The sequence below is a fragment of the Channa argus genome, chromosome 14, assembly GCF_033026475.1.
Source record: "Channa argus isolate prfri chromosome 14, Channa argus male v1.0, whole genome shotgun sequence".
Taxonomy (NCBI): Eukaryota; Metazoa; Chordata; class Actinopteri; order Anabantiformes; family Channidae; genus Channa; species Channa argus.
Genome location: NC_090210.1, coordinates 25,836,970 through 25,853,239, shown reverse-complemented (window position 1 = coordinate 25,853,239; position 16,270 = coordinate 25,836,970). Strand labels below are relative to the sequence as shown.

General features: G+C 41.5%; 1 protein-coding gene across 6 annotated transcripts; it reads right to left on the bottom strand.

Moving 5' to 3' along the window:
* Positions 1 to 408: 408 nt before the first annotated feature.
* On the bottom strand, positions 409 to 15,217 carry mfn1a (mitofusin 1a). Of its 6 annotated transcripts, none has more exons than XM_067475120.1 (19): positions 14,705 to 15,217; positions 14,510 to 14,629; positions 14,269 to 14,404; positions 11,908 to 12,070; positions 11,458 to 11,582; positions 10,741 to 10,849; positions 10,309 to 10,416; positions 9,853 to 10,015; positions 8,730 to 8,797; positions 8,523 to 8,644; positions 7,704 to 7,830; positions 6,622 to 6,726; positions 5,935 to 6,037; positions 5,631 to 5,851; positions 5,056 to 5,157; positions 4,439 to 4,635; positions 2,130 to 4,207; positions 1,407 to 1,472; positions 409 to 542 (listed from the first exon to the last, which is right to left on the bottom strand). In XM_067475120.1, the coding sequence occupies exons 2-17, from the start codon at positions 14,622 to 14,624 to the stop codon at positions 4,003 to 4,005; spliced, it is 2,169 nt and encodes a 722-aa protein (XP_067331221.1). In that variant the 5' UTR covers positions 14,625 to 14,629; positions 14,705 to 15,217; the 3' UTR covers positions 409 to 542; positions 1,407 to 1,472; positions 2,130 to 4,002. The 6 variants fall into 6 exon arrangements, with proteins under 6 accessions (XP_067331221.1, XP_067331218.1, XP_067331220.1 ...); XM_067475117.1 differs by lacking the exon at positions 14,705 to 15,217 and having other exon boundaries at positions 2,130 to 3,735; positions 4,073 to 4,207; positions 14,510 to 14,679; XM_067475119.1 differs by lacking the exon at positions 14,705 to 15,217 and having other exon boundaries at positions 2,130 to 3,735; positions 4,073 to 4,207; positions 9,862 to 10,015; positions 14,510 to 14,679.
* Positions 15,218 to 16,270: the final 1,053 nt, after the last annotated feature.

The window sequence follows — 16,270 nt, the reverse complement described above, 5'->3', positions numbered from 1 at the left end:
TGTTCGCATTTGCTCTTGATATTTGTAACTTTGTAAAGATCCAATCATTTGATCTACACATAACTGTACATAAGAATCATTTCCTCCTGATTATCAATATACTGTAATAAGACATAACTGAGCGGAGCAGTTACTAATGCTTCTCAGTGTCTTATTTTAAATCTCCAGTCTGAACACATTTCCCTCAGCTTTTTGAGTTCACTGCAGCTTTAAAGCTTAAATATTTAATATCACGTAAAGTTTAATCTGAACTATTTGCTGTTGATGTAACAAGCTCACAGGAGGGAGATGGATGTCATCACCAAAGTGGCTGCATTTTACCTGTCTTCTTCTCCACATCAGTGTCGGAACAAACATTTGTTAACTCACTTTTGTTCCACTAAAACCCCCTAGAGGCATAAAATAATACAAATTCATCATTACCTGATCAGAGAACCTCCAAATGTCTCCTGTTCAGTACATGAACAATTGGAACCGGACAACTTGCAGAGCCCTTCACACCTGACACAGTTCTACACCTGCCGGTGTGTTTTTGTTGCCTCCTGCAGGTAAAGACAGCAACAGCAGCAGCTTTAATGCCACCTTCATAGAAAGTGTTTCAGTGGTTTCAACATGGAGAAATAATTTGCCAAACAAATGTTTTTCACTAAAACAAACATTACTTACATTATAATAAACTAAAGTTTTCATTCCTTTTGGTGGTGAGGAGGGAGATTAAATCCAGTTCACTGTGTAAATTAAGTTTGGCATGTGTCGAGGAAGCAGCATGTTTTCACATTCTACTGGTTTAAAATGTGAAAAGGGAAAAACAAACTCTCACATCAATGTTGGCTCATATTTCTCTTTATTTCCCTTTGTTATTCTCCAATTTATGTTTTACCCACACTGCTTCTTGCGGTTCTTGAATTTTGAAATATTTTAAATCTGGAACTGATTTGTTACTTGATGCATATGTATGTATATGTAACAGCATCAAATATTAAACATTTAACCTTAAGATCAAAACCTTGGGCAGATATAAATCACTTTAATCAATACCTAGTCGGTATTTTTAACTCACACTTCAGTTTGTTAGAGGTAAAAGTATTGAATTCTTTCTTCCATTTCTAAAATTAAAGGTTTTCCTCTGTCAGCAGAACTAGTGAATCTGAGCTGACATACAGGTGATTTACACTAATTTCACTCTAGTGTTGATCATCTGTTCGTTCTGTTTTCCTGCTCTGTGTAACTGCAGCAAACCTCTATATTCATCTTTAATCATTCTTTTTTTCTTTTATGGAAACCGATAAGTTTTCTCTTTCATTCTTTAAGTCATTTGGTTTAGACCATTGTAACTTACAGTAAACATTATCATCATCACGTTGTTTCCTTTTGATGCTATTTGAAAAAATGTAAAACTCACCAACCTGCTGCTTCTCTTCGCTGATGACTCAACTGTTCATTAAGGTCCTGATGAATCAGAAATGTGTGACCTGCAGAGACACACACAAAACATTCTGCATCACTTAATTTATTCTTATGTATGTTACAGATCTCATATTTGCTACATTTATTTCAAATGTCAGGGTCCTCGAGGTTCACGAAAATGTTACAAAGTATTGGTTGTCCGAGTCGGAGCTGTAGCTGTTCAGTGTTATGTTAGCATTGACTGATGCTTAGTAGTTATTCAAAAACATATTCAAAGTTAAAAATGTATGCAATTTAACTTAAGGTGGGGAAATAATCAAAACTCTTATTGATTCAGAATCTAATGTGATCATCATGTGTCACTATGGAAAATTAACTCCAGGTTTCCAACTGATGAGAAAAATGCCCAATCAATATTTGAGTTTCACCTCAAACCCACATGCTGAAATTTACCTTCATCAAAACTCAAACATTTAGTCATCACACCACTAGAGGGAGCTGCTGTTGTCTGTTCACGAGTGTTCTCGTGTTTTTAATCTGGTCTGCAACTGATTTTATGGTTTCTCTGTTTCCACTGAAAAATGTTACTGTGTTTGATGTCATGAGGTTTAGATCTGAATCCTGAAAAGACCAAGATCAGAGTTTAGTTTCCTGGTGTGTTTTTGCTTTGGTGAGCCCTGCAGTTTGACTGTAATGTGACTGATCCTGCAGGTGTGACTCACCTGAACACACCTCAGAGCCGGATTCTCCACATGTGCCAAAAATCAGGTTTGACCTTAAAGACACGAAGAAGTTTTAGTGTTTGTCACTGAAACGTAATGAACTCACTTGTTAAGGAAAGTAAAGGTAGATGCCATCCTTCTAGCACAGGGGTGGGGAACCCATGCTCCTATAGGGTCACAGCACTGCTTATCTACCAACCTGACCACTGGTCACCTGTGTCAGGTGTGTTCAATCAATCAGAAACTGGAAGAGCAGGGGGTAGAGCAGGAAAACAAACAGGGCTGTGGCCTCCAGGACCAGGGCTCCTCAAACACTGTTCTGCCTCCTGCAGGTTAGTGCAGCAGTGACCTCTCGTGGCAGCAGAAAATGTATAGAAAAGCTGTTACAGCACAAGGAATTAATAATGTGATTAAACATAAATCTGCTTTGTGCATGGAACCGCACGTGTGTGTAAACACATTTCCAGGATTAAAATAATTTTTTATCCAAAACAATTTTTTCTACACTACAGGAAGTTTCCTCTGAGGAAGCAGAGTTCATTCACATTCAACGACTGAAGCAGTTTTCAATCTTTGGAGAACATAGAAAACACTGTATTTTCATTATGTGTTCTCAACATGGAAAAATACAGCAACATTATACCAACATCACAACTTCATTAAAACCTCGGACAAAATCTGACAAAAAAACCCAAAACTTTAAACCATGTGTTTTCATCCACACAACGAGTTTCTTTACTTTACATCAAGTCTGTGGACTCTTCAGTCAGAAATCTACGTTTGCTCATAAAAATTCACACATCAACCTCTCAGTCATCGTGAGCACACCTGAACGTCCCTGTTTGATGACAAAATTACTCCAACAAGCAGTGAAGTGATGTTTTAACACGATCTAAGCTGCTGAGAAACTCTTCAGCACAAAAATCAGCAAAGCTAAACATTCTCAGTTACTCAGTAAACAACTACTGATGCATTTTTACATGATACTGCTGAATAACAAAATGCTGTGAAGATCTAAAAAGATCAGAGGTGACACAGGAAGTAAACAGGGAGATGTGAATGAGGCAGGAGAGACCATCTCCTGATGAAGACCGTGTGATTCAGCTGAAGCTCCACAAAGAGCCAGTGAGTTGATCTTAATCACAACAACCAATGTTCATTCAAACCAAATCAGAAATTACAGAAATATTTTAACAAAACATTTTACTGATCGTTACTTACACACTGGGATGGAGTGTGACTAAGTACATCTACTCAAGTACTGTATATAAGTACAGTTTTCTATATTATAGGGGGAAATATTATTTTAGTTACTTTACAGATTCATCCTCTAGTGGTGGAGCTAGAAGCTGGTTTCATCATAATAAATCAATGATAATGTCTCACTGATTATCTCATAAATAGTGATGACACTGTTACTACATTTAATGAATGGATGATTCACAGCTCAAATAGAATGGTGGTCGAAGTATAAAGTCATTTTGACCATTGTTTTTTTAATCAGGAAAATTTTTTCCTCTCCTCAGCATCAGTTCTTCTTTAGTTTCCCTGCAGATACTGAGCAGAAAAAACCTCCAGCTGAGTCTCCAGCTCTGTGGCTCTGTTCCTGGAAAACAACGACATGAGTTTAAACTGGGATTCACTCTTTTCATCCTGGTTCAGTCACAGTTTCACTGACTATCTAATCAATATCACATTTAGTTTGTGAGCCCCCCACTCTCGTTAAATCTGGACTGTAGTGAAAGAACAAAACCTTCTAACCAGGTTAAACACTTTACAACAAAACACCTTCTCATTGTTTTGCAGGTGAATTTACAGGAACTAGGTTGCTGCAGTGCAGGGAAACAGCCCACCCATGCACCCATGCAGGCACTCATGCTGCTTGAACAGCACCCCCACCCCACCAAGCTGGTGCTGCAGGACATTTGAGTGTGGGCTCGGACCTGAAGGCCTTGGACCTCCGCTGGATGTTCTCCAGTCTCTGGATCCTGAAGCTGAGTTGCCGGATGTTTCCCTCCAGCTCAGCTTCGCTCAGGTCCACTCTCTGGGTCAGACGGCTAAACGTAGACCACAGCTCCCTGAAACACAGAGTGAAGGGAACCTGAAGGGGTCTGAATACATTCTCAAGTACTTTTTCTTCATAATACCTCAGTACCTTTACTTTTAAATGCAAGACTCTTCATTGGAATGCAGTATTTCTACACTGTTGTACTGGCACTCTTACTTAGTTACAGGTTGCGTTTACTTCTACCACTGACCACCAATACCACTACCATTTAGACCCCTATCAGGTGGGGGCTGGGCCTCACTTGTACACCTGTTGGCTGCAGGTGGAGCTGGTGATGGGGACCACGGCTCGGAGGCGGCGGGCGGCATGCTCCACAAACTGCTGCTTCAGAGCGCGCTCCCTGCTGGTGTCGGTCCAGGTGAGTCTCTCGTACAGGTAGAGGACGCCATAGAGGGACAGGGAGAGAGCGATGACACGCCAGCCCACCGAACGCCACACCTGCAGCAGCAATAACAACACACCTAAAGAGTGGCTGACAGACTGATCCTGACCCACTCCTCCTCTCACTGTGTCCTCAGGACATTTCAGGATGCCTAAAAAACCTTGTGTGAAAAGAGGAGCTGATCAGCAGGTTTATAATTTCATAACTTTACAAAGTGTGTCTAACTGTACTGTAAATTGAAGAAAGAAAACTTCGTTAGGGGACAGTGTTTGGTTTTTGTCTTAAGGACAATTCATACTTTCTGTTTGTCCTCTGATGGACATGCACAGACACTTCTGTTCATACAATAACTGGGAATGTGGGAACACATTTTACAAACTTCACATGATGCAACTTTGGACAGTGTCAACAGCTTAAAGAAGACGACGTAGAGGAACCAGGAGAAGAAGCTTTAAGTGACATAGAGCAGGACGTACCACTCCACCAATCACCAGCACTGTCATGGACGCTCTGGAGGTGACAGAAACCAGACCTGTTGCTATGGAAACGACCATCTCATCCTTAAAGTTGGAGCCTTCCTGCAGAGAGGCAAATTATTTTAAAACCTTTTTGATCATTGATGATCCCGTCTCATGGTTGTTGGACATTATTTTACATCTTTGGACACAAACTGAGCGAATGCTAACAATATTCCATGTTAAACGAACTTTTCAGAAACGTCTTTGTGTTAATGCAGTTGGTGATTCCACACATGCTGCAGGTCTTTATTTACTCCTGTACCCTTACATTTGGAATTCAAATTTAAAAAGGTACCTCATCTCTCTGTACACTCTGTTACTGCAGGATTTATACTTATGTATTCATATATATTTACAGAATTATTTGGTATAAGAAAAAAATCTAAGTATTTCCATGAAGACAAAGTCATAAAATATTCTGTCACAGTTCTTGTTTTATGGAGTTTTAGTGTTGTCTACAATCAACCGATTTTTTTCTCGCTTTAATTCATGAATGTATGAGCTGTAGAAAGCATTGACTGTGACATGGAGACCTGCTGTCGCGACTCAGAGCCACTCAGCGCTTGCTTGGCGTTGGCCGCTCCGATGAAGCGAGTGACGAGGGCGGTCCATCCCAGAGAAAACTGGAACTCAATGTGCTCCCGGAAATCTGCACAGACGTCAGTGAGGCTGAGGTCATAGGTCAACTCGAAGGAGGTGGAGGGAGCAGACAGCTGTTCCTGGACGGACAGAGATAGCAGTGGACGGACGCTGTCTAAAAAACAAGAGGACAGACTCAGCATTTTGCAGTAGAGGGAAGAAGATCATCAGCATTGTGTAGATGCAGTTTGTTATTACCAATCATGTGTCTCTGGGCATCTCTGATGTCTCTAAGGATGCTGACGGAGCAGCGATGAGCCAAACAGTTGACCATCCTCTCCTCCACATGCTGCATCAGTTTCTGAAGACAAAAAGAGCAAAACTTAAAATTCTCCAACTTGATGTGAGGAGGTTTCTTCTACCTGCAGAGTATCAGCTGACTGAGCTTTTTACCTGAACAGGAGGAGCTGAGGCTCTTAAGAGGAAGGAAAAAGCAGGTTTCTGTGGACTTGTCTCACACTAACAGGTGATATTCTACATGTTTAGTCTGGTTTACTTCAAATCCAATTCACAACCAGACTGTGTGTGTGTAAATACTGCTTACAGGGGAGCCTGAAGTGCATCGTTAAAATATGCAAAATCCTGTTTGAGCGGGACGAGATTAGAAACGTGTTAAATTTTCACAGTCTGATCACCACCTACCTTTAGCTCAATTATTTCACTGGAGTTGCAGCACTGTTGTTAAATCAAAGTCACACTGCAACTTTTATTTATCAAAGTGCAATATTATAGACAGAAAGACTCACATAGGTTTAATGGAGTCGTCCAACATTTAAAAAAATCTGTCTCCAAATGTTACAGCTGTGTCCGTCCTGACTCCAAGCTAAAAGTTGGCCTGCATGTCAGTGTCGTACTGTTCACCGTTCAGTGCCCGTAGTTACTCACAGTTTTGTAGAGCTGGAGAGTTTCTTTCGTTGGGTTGAAGTCAGCTCTGAATTCCTCCACCAGAATCGGAAGAGAACGGATCTGATCCGTCAGAGCTGAGGCGACCTGACCGCAACACAAAGCCCTGCTATTAGTGCTGTGGGAAATGTTCTGACGTTTTTTCACCCAGGGGTGCAGCAGCCAGCTTTCATTGTGCAATGGAGCAAGCAGGGGAACACCCAGTCTGTCTCAGGTCCAACACAGACAGACAACCATTCACACCTACAGCCAATTTCGAGTCACCAACACACATGTCTTTGGACTGTGGGAGGAAACCCACACAAGCACAAAGAGAACATGCAAACTCCACACACAAAGGATGCAGATGGCATGTGGATTCAAACAGGGGACCTTCTGTCCACCACAGTGCTGCTCCTTCAATGGTTAAGTCTAATGGTTTTATTTGAAGATAATGGTTTTCTTCTACTACTACTTCTACTGCTACTAGAAATCACCCAGGTCACCAACTTTCGAAAGTATTCACTGCCTCATTAAAAAACGCACCGTGTCCTATTTAGTCTGATCAGACAGTCTGATTTTTTTGTCAGGACTTGACTAAGAACAAGAAACACCTAGAACCATCCAGTCAGTGCTGAAACTTCTTTAACACATTCAGTGGTTTATCTAAGTCCACTTTGAGGAGCAGAAGTGTTAAAAAAGGAGATCAGGATCAGTGCTACATGTCCTCTTCTTGAAGAGCCGATCAAGAGCTTAGCAGCTGCTTTTTACAGCTTTTAATGTGAAAACAGCTGCATCCTGAGAGCAGTGAGAGCCAAGCAGGACACTAATCAATGAGCTGAAAGCCTCTATGGAGCTCTGAAGAGCCAAGGGAAGCTGCACTTTCAGCGGACCAGGCCCTGCAGGTTCACCACTGACAGACTGCAAACACCATTTCCCACCTGATGCCTAAACAGTAGCTTGTCTATATGACACTAAAGACCATGGAGCAAGACCCTGGCTCTGCTATGTGTCTGTGACCAGTTGCAGTCTCAACAGGAAAGTCCTTCATTGCAGGTTCCAACCCAGTTCACAGTTCACTTCACCTTGGCAGAAACGTCACCCGTCAGAGTCTTGATGCTCTCTTTGACGCTGTCGCTCAGACGGTTAATCTGTCCTCGTACAAAGTCCAGCCGGTCCCTTTGCTCCTCCCGCTCCTCCAGGCAGCAGATCCTGTCAGAGGTCAGATACACACACTCTGTCTTTGGTGTTCCACTAAGTACACTGACACCAGTCCAATCTAGTGAATCATCATATACAACTCAAGAAAAGTTAGAGACATTTGCCTAAATGCACTATAAGCTTTACAGCTTTACATCTTTCCCCAAGCTGGCGATTATTTGACTGTGCACGGCTGGGGGCTGAGGTTTTGTTATTTTAGTTTGTTGTTGGTTTTGTTTCAATAAATTGTTTGAGATGAAAAAATTACCATTGCTTCTACTTAAATGCCCTACTTTCTTGTACATTGCTTCCCCCATCCCCATGTACTGAGAGGCGGTGTGTTTGGGAGGTGAGTGTAAAATCCTTAATAGAAGACAGACTTGAGTTCCCTCTGCTGGTTATTTGCTCAGTGGTTATAATCAGAGTCAGGACAGAAAATGACTTAGCACTTAGCAACTTGAGCAGTGGCTCAAATAGACACTAACCATCCTGCTCTAATTAAAGTGGATGGAACTACTATCATGCTTTATTTCTTTTGCATTAACACCATAAGCATTGATGGTGGTTGGCAGTATTTCTAAATTCCCCTGACTTTTCTTAATCCACAGAAACTGTGTTTGTTGGTTTTTGACTCAAAGTGGTTGACTCTGGTTTTATCAGACCAAAAGTTCTAAAAACTAGTTCACTGGGTTAAACAGACTCACTTCCTGTCAGCAGAGGCGATGTTGATGGCGTCCATCACAGCTTTAATGGCCTCAGTGATTTGCCATGCTCTCACTGTATGCTGCTCAAACTTGGTCTTTACTGCAGACTGAGAGATAAACTCCTGCAGAGGCAGAGGTCAGAACATGAAGCTGAGAATTTGTTATACAGAAAGCAGCAGAGGGAAGTGGATTTCTATAGCTTTGTACCTCAAATGTTCTCTCAAATCGCTGAAACTCCCTCAGTCTGTCGTGGAAACCTTCAGCCAGAGCGCCACCTGCAGGAGGAAGCAGAAATTAATCTTCAGTACAGAGAGCTCACAAACAGTCTCTGCACTTTAATGCGGTGAGTTTGGATCCATGCTCTGCAAAGGCAGAAAGCCAAAGAGAGGAGCTGAAACACAGATTTAAAGTTCTGCAGCCAACAGTTCAAGACCCGCAAAACAGAAAGGTAGCAGCTTATTTCTCTGTCAGGGAGCTACAACTCTGCCTGAAGGAGTGAGGCAAACTGCACTGGCTCACATGTTTCTGAAAGAGTCATTGTGGTCATTGTCTTAAGGAACCAGAGAACGGCCATGGACGCTATAATGTTTCTGCCTTTATCTCGTGATAACAGACACATTTTTTAAAAATACAAATGAGTGTTCTTGCTCCTGTAGATAACATCTTATACTTAAAGTTTGTGTAACAAATAAGTGATTTTGTTATAGCTCAATGGTGAATATAGGCTGTTTGATTTTCTGCATGGTTGTCTTAATAACTCATAAGTAGCAAAACATCAACATGACTTGTTGAGGTATTGTTTCATGGCACTTTACAATTGACCAGCACAGACATGGTCCAACTACAGACAAGGACAGATGGGCGACTGTGGCGCAGGAAGGTAGAGTGGTTGTCCACCAATCTCTCGGTTGTTGGTTCAATCCCCGACTCCTCCAGTCACATGTCGAAGTGTCCTTGAGCAAGAACCCTAACTTAGTTGCTCCTGGTGAGTATTGGCCAGCTGCATAACAGTTTGATTTTGAATGTGACTGGGTGAATAAGAAGCAGTGTAAAGTGCTTTGAGACCTAATAGGTAGAAAAGTGCTTTATAAGTCAAGACCACTTACCATTTACAGTAAGACAGGTTCAGACACTAGATTGGAGGATGTGTCTATGTGAAGAAATATCTTTGAATACCTTTACTTTTCACATACTTTTACAGTAGAATAAGTCACAATGAAAAATGAAAACCATAGAACCATCTATACATTTACACATTTCTGGTCATCCTTTACTACAAGTCGGGAACATGTCTGATGGAATAAAGGAGACTTGTCCTGCTGTCCCTCACCTGTCTCACCTGTCTCAGGCATGCCCTGTGCTCGCTGCATCCTGGAGCTCAGAACCTCTTTAGCCGAGACGAAGAAGATCCTCCCCGCTGCCTCTTCTAGACTGACCACCCTCAGCTCCTCCCCCAGGAAAGTCACACATCGGTCCAGGTGTTGCTTCCTCACCTGGCCAGTAGGGGGAGCACATGTGATCAAAGTCTGTTTCATAAAACACGCTGACTTATCATGAATTTTAATATAGAACTGTTTCGGCGTTCACATATGGGCCAGACATTTTCCAATCAGCCAATCAGAGTGTTGGTGTGAGGTGAATACAAACATGTCCTTCTGAATCTGTAAAGCTGATTCAAGTGTTTTCTTTGTTTCTGCTCTCTGGATGAAATTATTGATTATTAAAAACTACTCTTAACTTTTTTTCGTTTTAATTTTTACTTTTGCTGGCTTTAAAGGCCACCAACCTCATCAACGTATTCAGGCTCAGTCACTGAAGCATCCCATCGGTTGTGGAGTATGAAGATGTTTGGTTTGGAGATTCTCTCGCTGACTTTGTGGAAGAAAAGTTTCTCCTGAAAACAGAACAAAATCATATTAGAGACATTCAGTTTACCCTGTTTACGGTTTAGTCCAAAGATTTGCATCTCGTTCTTCTGAAATACCAAAAAGACTTAAAACATTTTTTTTCCATCAACATAATATTTAATGCACATTCAGCTATAGAATGAAGTTCTTATAAATGTTTTTATAAATGTCCCCTAATCAGAAATTTATTAAAAGTACATTTTTTATTTAAAAAATCCAAATAAGCTCATTCTGAGATTCACCAACTTGAAACTGACTAACGGAACCTGGATCTATTACTTCACATATAATGCTGTGAGTTGTTTCCTCACCGTGTTCATCAGCGTTGACTCAGCGTTTCCCACCAGGACGAAGACGTCAGCATCCAAACAGAACTTATCAATCCAGCTGTCCAACTCCAGAGTGACATCAGTGCCAGGGCTGCATCACAGGTCAGGTCATCACATTTTGTTTTATTTGTCATGAAACAGACAAGTTTTGAGACACAACAACCACAGCAGAGTCAGATGATGAAATTATCTTACTCTGCTATGGTTGTTGTGTCTCAAAACCGTGATGGTGATATAAAGATACTGGATTAAAAGCTCCTAAATTGCTTTTTAAGAACAAAACCTGATTGGCTGAAATGTTTCCCATCACACAGGAACCAAGTTCTTTTGCCCATAGTTAGTTTGACTAGTTGCTGAAGCCCTGCTAGCAGAGTCTGACGCATCCGTCTTCAAAGCTTAGATGATCATAAAGATTATACCTGAATACTCATAACTGTCCGATTATAACAAACTGATCCAATATAAATCCCATACTCACTTTATCACATCATCTGCATTAAGCAAAGCACCAATAACATTAGAGAGACTGACCCCTAAACCTCACCCCCTAGTCTCACCTATGAAATTGTTTATATAAAGCACAAAGAATTATAAGGTAAAGTAGGTCATAGAGAGCTTCAAGAGCTCTATAAAACTCAATGACAAGGACTAAAACATTATGAAGTTTACAGTGGAAACAACTAGGTGAACAGATGTTACCTGTCCATGAGCACCAGGTCATCTCTCAGCAGAGCACAGCGGCTTTTAGGCCAAAACACTTTGACCAGACTCCCAGAGTCCAAAGAGGGATCCATGTGGAGAGCATGGGCCAGCTGGTTCACGGTCTGGAAAGGAGGAGAAGCTGTGTCACCAACAATCCAGACAGAACAGTCTGACATTTATTTAAACAGTCTTCATTCGTCAGCATTTTATAAATGTGGCACTGCTCCTTTAAAGCCAGTTTGTCTGCTGTGAAATGTTACTTAGTAGGGAAAAGCAATTTCCTTACAGCGTGAGGACATTGTTGGAAAGTAAGGACATATCGGCCAGTCTTCTTCACTTCTTCAAAGAGCTTTTTGAGGGTTAGGGTCAGGGTTCAGGGAATGCATTATATCAGTAAGTGTCCTCACTTTGGTGACTGTACAAACATGTTGGTGGGTGGCGGCTTACAGTGACGCTCCTCCTCTCATTGGACGCCTCCGTGGTGAGGTAAGCCTCTTCTCCGTCGGTTCCCTCCACCCTCAGGAAGCAGTTGGTGGTGTGGCCGATGCCACTGGGCAACACTCTGTCTCTGAGCATGGCGTTGATCACTGTGCTCTTCCCGTTACTGGTCCTGAATGACAGACACACTGTTGTCACTTACTGCTTTGACTAATGTCCAAACTGTTAAAACTGGGAATGTCAAACTCATCTGCCTCTGGATAAAGTGCTTCCCTACTGATTACTTTCAGAGGGTGAGGGAAACGTGCTTTTTCTATAAAAGCACATTTCCTTGACACTCAGCCTTAGCACAGGCTTACACCAGGGTTTCTCGCTGAGCCCCCTATTCTACACACGACTGTACCCTAACCCACCGCAGCAAGAGCACAATCAAGTTTGTTTGGGGGGATGAGTTTGCACAGTGAGAGGAGGGGGAGCATCTGCCTGCATGGTAAGGAGTGAAACCCACCAAAAGCCAAGGAGCTGATCAAAGACTAAAGGAGGAACTTAATTGATATGCAGCCTCTGCACATCAGCGGGGAATGTGTGGACAGGATTTCAAACTTCTAGTTTCTGGGCATCCATAACTCCTGACTCGGCGAATTGCTGCCATTGGGCAGATGGTTCACAACAATGAAAACACAAGCTAACATTGGAGAACTGAAGAACAGCTTTTAATCCAAAAGCTATAACTGTATTAAACTGCAATACTTACTGTGCAATGCTGGTAGTGGCCATATTTTGTGTATTGGATGTCTGTTTTTTGTTAAGTACCTCAGATTTACTATATTATTACTTTGGTGTATTTATCTGTCATTGTCTTATATATTAATGGTCTGCACTTACATGGTGCTTTTCTACCTATTTTCACTTAAAGCACTTTACACGGCTTCTCATTCACACTATGCAGCTGGACAACAGTCGCCGGGAGCAACTTAGGGTTCAGTGTCTTGCTCGGGGACTGATGATTGTGTTATATCATGTACAACATGAACAGTTCTTTTCAGTGCTCAGCAGCTCAGAAGACCATGTGATATGACTGAAAGCTGTAGAAACAGTCTGGTGGTAGTCACCACCTCAACATCTGTTCTAAAATATGGAACTTTTTCCTGTTTTTATGAAACTTTTGAAAATGGAACATTTGAACTGATCCAAACCTCAACTCTTAAAGTTTCTCTAAAAGCAGCTTTGAGCTGATCACATAAACACTGGACGAGGTTTTATTTCTTGTTAGCATTGTAGTGAATAAGAGAGAATCCTCCAAGCGATGTTTCTGAGGTAAGTGATGGAGGCCAAAGTCCAGAGAGCAGTGCAGAAAAGTATTATGCCTAATAACACGTAAACTATTAGTGGTTCTCTTTCAAACCTGTCGTAGTTTTTGGGGAAATGTCCTGAAGTGTAAAAATGTTCTGTACATACAAACAGTGTCCTCCTGTTAAACTGTAGAGGAGCCAAACTGTTTGTGGGATACGTGATGAATATTTATTCTACAGAAAATATTTCAACAGAATTAAAATTTTAATTTAAGTAAAAAGGAAGAAAAGGTTGAAAATGGTTAAGCTGATGGTTACGTATTTAATAAGCTTATCAGTGTTTGAGCCCATTTACAGAGAAATGAGCTGTTTATTACATCATCTAGCTGATTGCATCATCTGACAGTTACTACATCAGCAGCTACAGTTTAACTCAGCTTTTTAACACATTATAGTTTATAAACACTGAATCTTCTGAAGAACAAAGTGATCAGGCTGCAGCAGCACAGATAAGTTTATCTGAGCCAACAGTTTGTTCTCAGCACAATGATTCAACAGAATAAACTTGTGAGCAGCAGCTGCACAAGCTTCTGCAGCTCTGTTTGAACGGTTTCCTCTGCTTCACTTCAGAGCAGGAACTCAGCCTCTGACTGCAGAGAAAAATCTCCTAGTGCATGTAATGCGGTGTCTGAAGTTGCAGGGTCCAGCAGCTGCAGATATCAGAAGTTCAGTTAAACACAAACAGCAACTTAATTCTCTGTGCTAAAAGTGACTACTACCGTCTAGGCTGGTGCTTATGGATGAATGATGGTGGGTTAGTTCTGTTCTTGCGCAAGAATTTTACACATAGGATTTATATGATGCAGAAGAAAAAAATGAATAAGAATCATGACTTGTGCCAAACCTTTGGATAAAAAAATGTAAATATGCTGTGAAAGCAGAGAGAGGGAGGAGAGCGGAGCTCAAGGGGTTCAGGTAACGTCCAATCAGACACACACATCTGCGCAACTGACGCAACATCCTGAGACAGAACTAATGATTTCCCGTCTCTTACCTGAGCGCTGATGGATTATCTCACCTGCCAAAGAAAGCCACCTTCATGTGTCTCCGCACCAGAACTTCTCTGATGGTCGACAGTTTGGTAGCACAGCTTTGCATCTCCAGACTCTGCTCCTCCACAACCACCTGCCCCAGGTCGTCACTCCGCCACGCCTCTGACACCACCCAACACACACAGACATTTAGTTATGGTGGTGGTGAAGGACATGTGTTATGTCAATTAACAATTTCCTACAGAAGAACAAGTGTGTGTCTCTGACCATCAACAAAGGTGGAGCCGTCCTTTACAAAGTCCAGCAGCTGATCAAAGATCGAGGTGATCGATTGCTTAGCCACGACAAAATGCCGCAAAGGAGATGGATCCACGGCATCCATGACCCCTGCATGCATGCAGACACACACACATATTAACACAAACACACACACTCACACACTTAGTGCTAGTGTGTATTTACCGTGTGCAGTGTCTCAGGTTCAGAGGTCAGTTTTTTCTTTGGGTTTCCTCCTTTTTGAGTCGCCACCAGCTCCCGTCATCCCTATGTTCAACACATCGACCACTTCAGACACACGATCATTAGACTGATCCTCAGCATGCAAAGCTCAGCTTAGACCGCTTTGTGTGTGTGTGTGTGTGTGTGTGTGTGCGTGCGCGTGTGCATGCAGACTGATCCTCTTAGCAGGATTAGGGCTGCTTTACCTGCTGTACATGCAGTGTCCACAGTCTGACAGGTGTGTGTTCAGAACTTCCTTCTTTCACGTTTAATCTGAGAACATTTGTTGCTCTGCAGTCAGATAAATCGCTGATAAAGACTTGGGGGGTGTCATTATAACTATAGGTCTAATTAATGAAGCTCTTGTGTTTTATGTTTTCAGAAATTTCCAGCAAACTTTCCTTATACTTGTTGAAAAGCTAGATGCTGTTTAGACACAAATTGGGAAATAATGTCACCAAGAATTAATCATTAAGAATTTATGTGTTTCTTAAAATCTCTGGTGGATACGTTAAATGTTCTGCTTATATGCACAATGTTGCTCCTCATTCGCACCGGTTTTAATAACGTGGTGGCTTGAGTGACACTTTGACACATAGCCAGGAGGGACTGGGAGTCCTGATTGATCCAAATACTAAATCCTCAAACTACTTGTGAACTATTTCCATTTGCCACCAATTTCTGTAAAATGTAGTTTTTTTATTTCTATGTCACTGATCAAACGTGTCTTATTAAAAGACCCTGAATTATTCCAAATCTGTTGGAGTCAGTTTTGAAATTATTTCAGCAAAGAGCTGGAAAAACCTGACGGAGAATATTTATAGGACGGTGTCTGACAGGACAGAGAAATGTTTTTAGAGATGAGATTAAAGCTGAGAACATGAGCACAGACAAATGGCGAATGGGTGTGTGCGTCTCTATCAGTTTCAGTCAGATTCAGAGGAAACGGCCGTTTCATCACAGATGCCAATATCCAGAGTAGCTTTCATCATCCTGCCAGTCTGAAGACCACACCCAGCTTATCAGAGCGGGGTGGGGGGGATTATTCTGTCTGTGTAGTGGGGACACATTTAACTTCAATACCATCACTGTGTGTACATGTTGTCCGGTCCTCAAACGTCTGTCTAAGGGTTCAAACCTGGTTTTAGAACCAAGTGTCCTCACAGAAAAAAAAACAACAACAAATGTGTATCAGTCTGTGTATTTTTACTGTAAACATCAGTACTCATACTACTGCTGCACCAATTACAACCCTACTAACACAACTGCCAATAAAACTAGTACTACCACTACTAAAGTACTATAAAGTACATATACCACATACTACTAGCACAATGAATAATACTACACTACTATAAATATTGTTACTACACTTTTACTGCTGCTGTTAGTTCACTAATCTTATTCCAATGGTACCCCAGGTAGCACAGATATAAACCTGTACTACTACTACTACTTTTGAATTTATTCTTAATGTTCATCTGTCCAATTATTTCTGAGCTCAGACTTAGATCTTTACTGTTTGTATTA

Excerpts from the sequence above, each read along its gene's own strand:
- mfn1a (XM_067475115.1), bottom strand. The coding sequence starts at position 14,639 with ATGCATGCAGGGGTCATGGATGCCGTGGATCCATCTCCTTTGCGGCAT. Across the intron at positions 6,727-7,703 it reads CGGGTGACGTTTCTGCCAAG|GTCGCCTCAGCTCTGACGGA; the intron begins GTGAAGTGAACT and ends TGTTGCGGTCAG. Across the intron at positions 5,852-5,934 it reads TGCCCAGAGACACATGATTG|ACAGCGTCCGTCCACTGCTA; the intron begins GTAATAACAAAC and ends CTTGTTTTTTAG.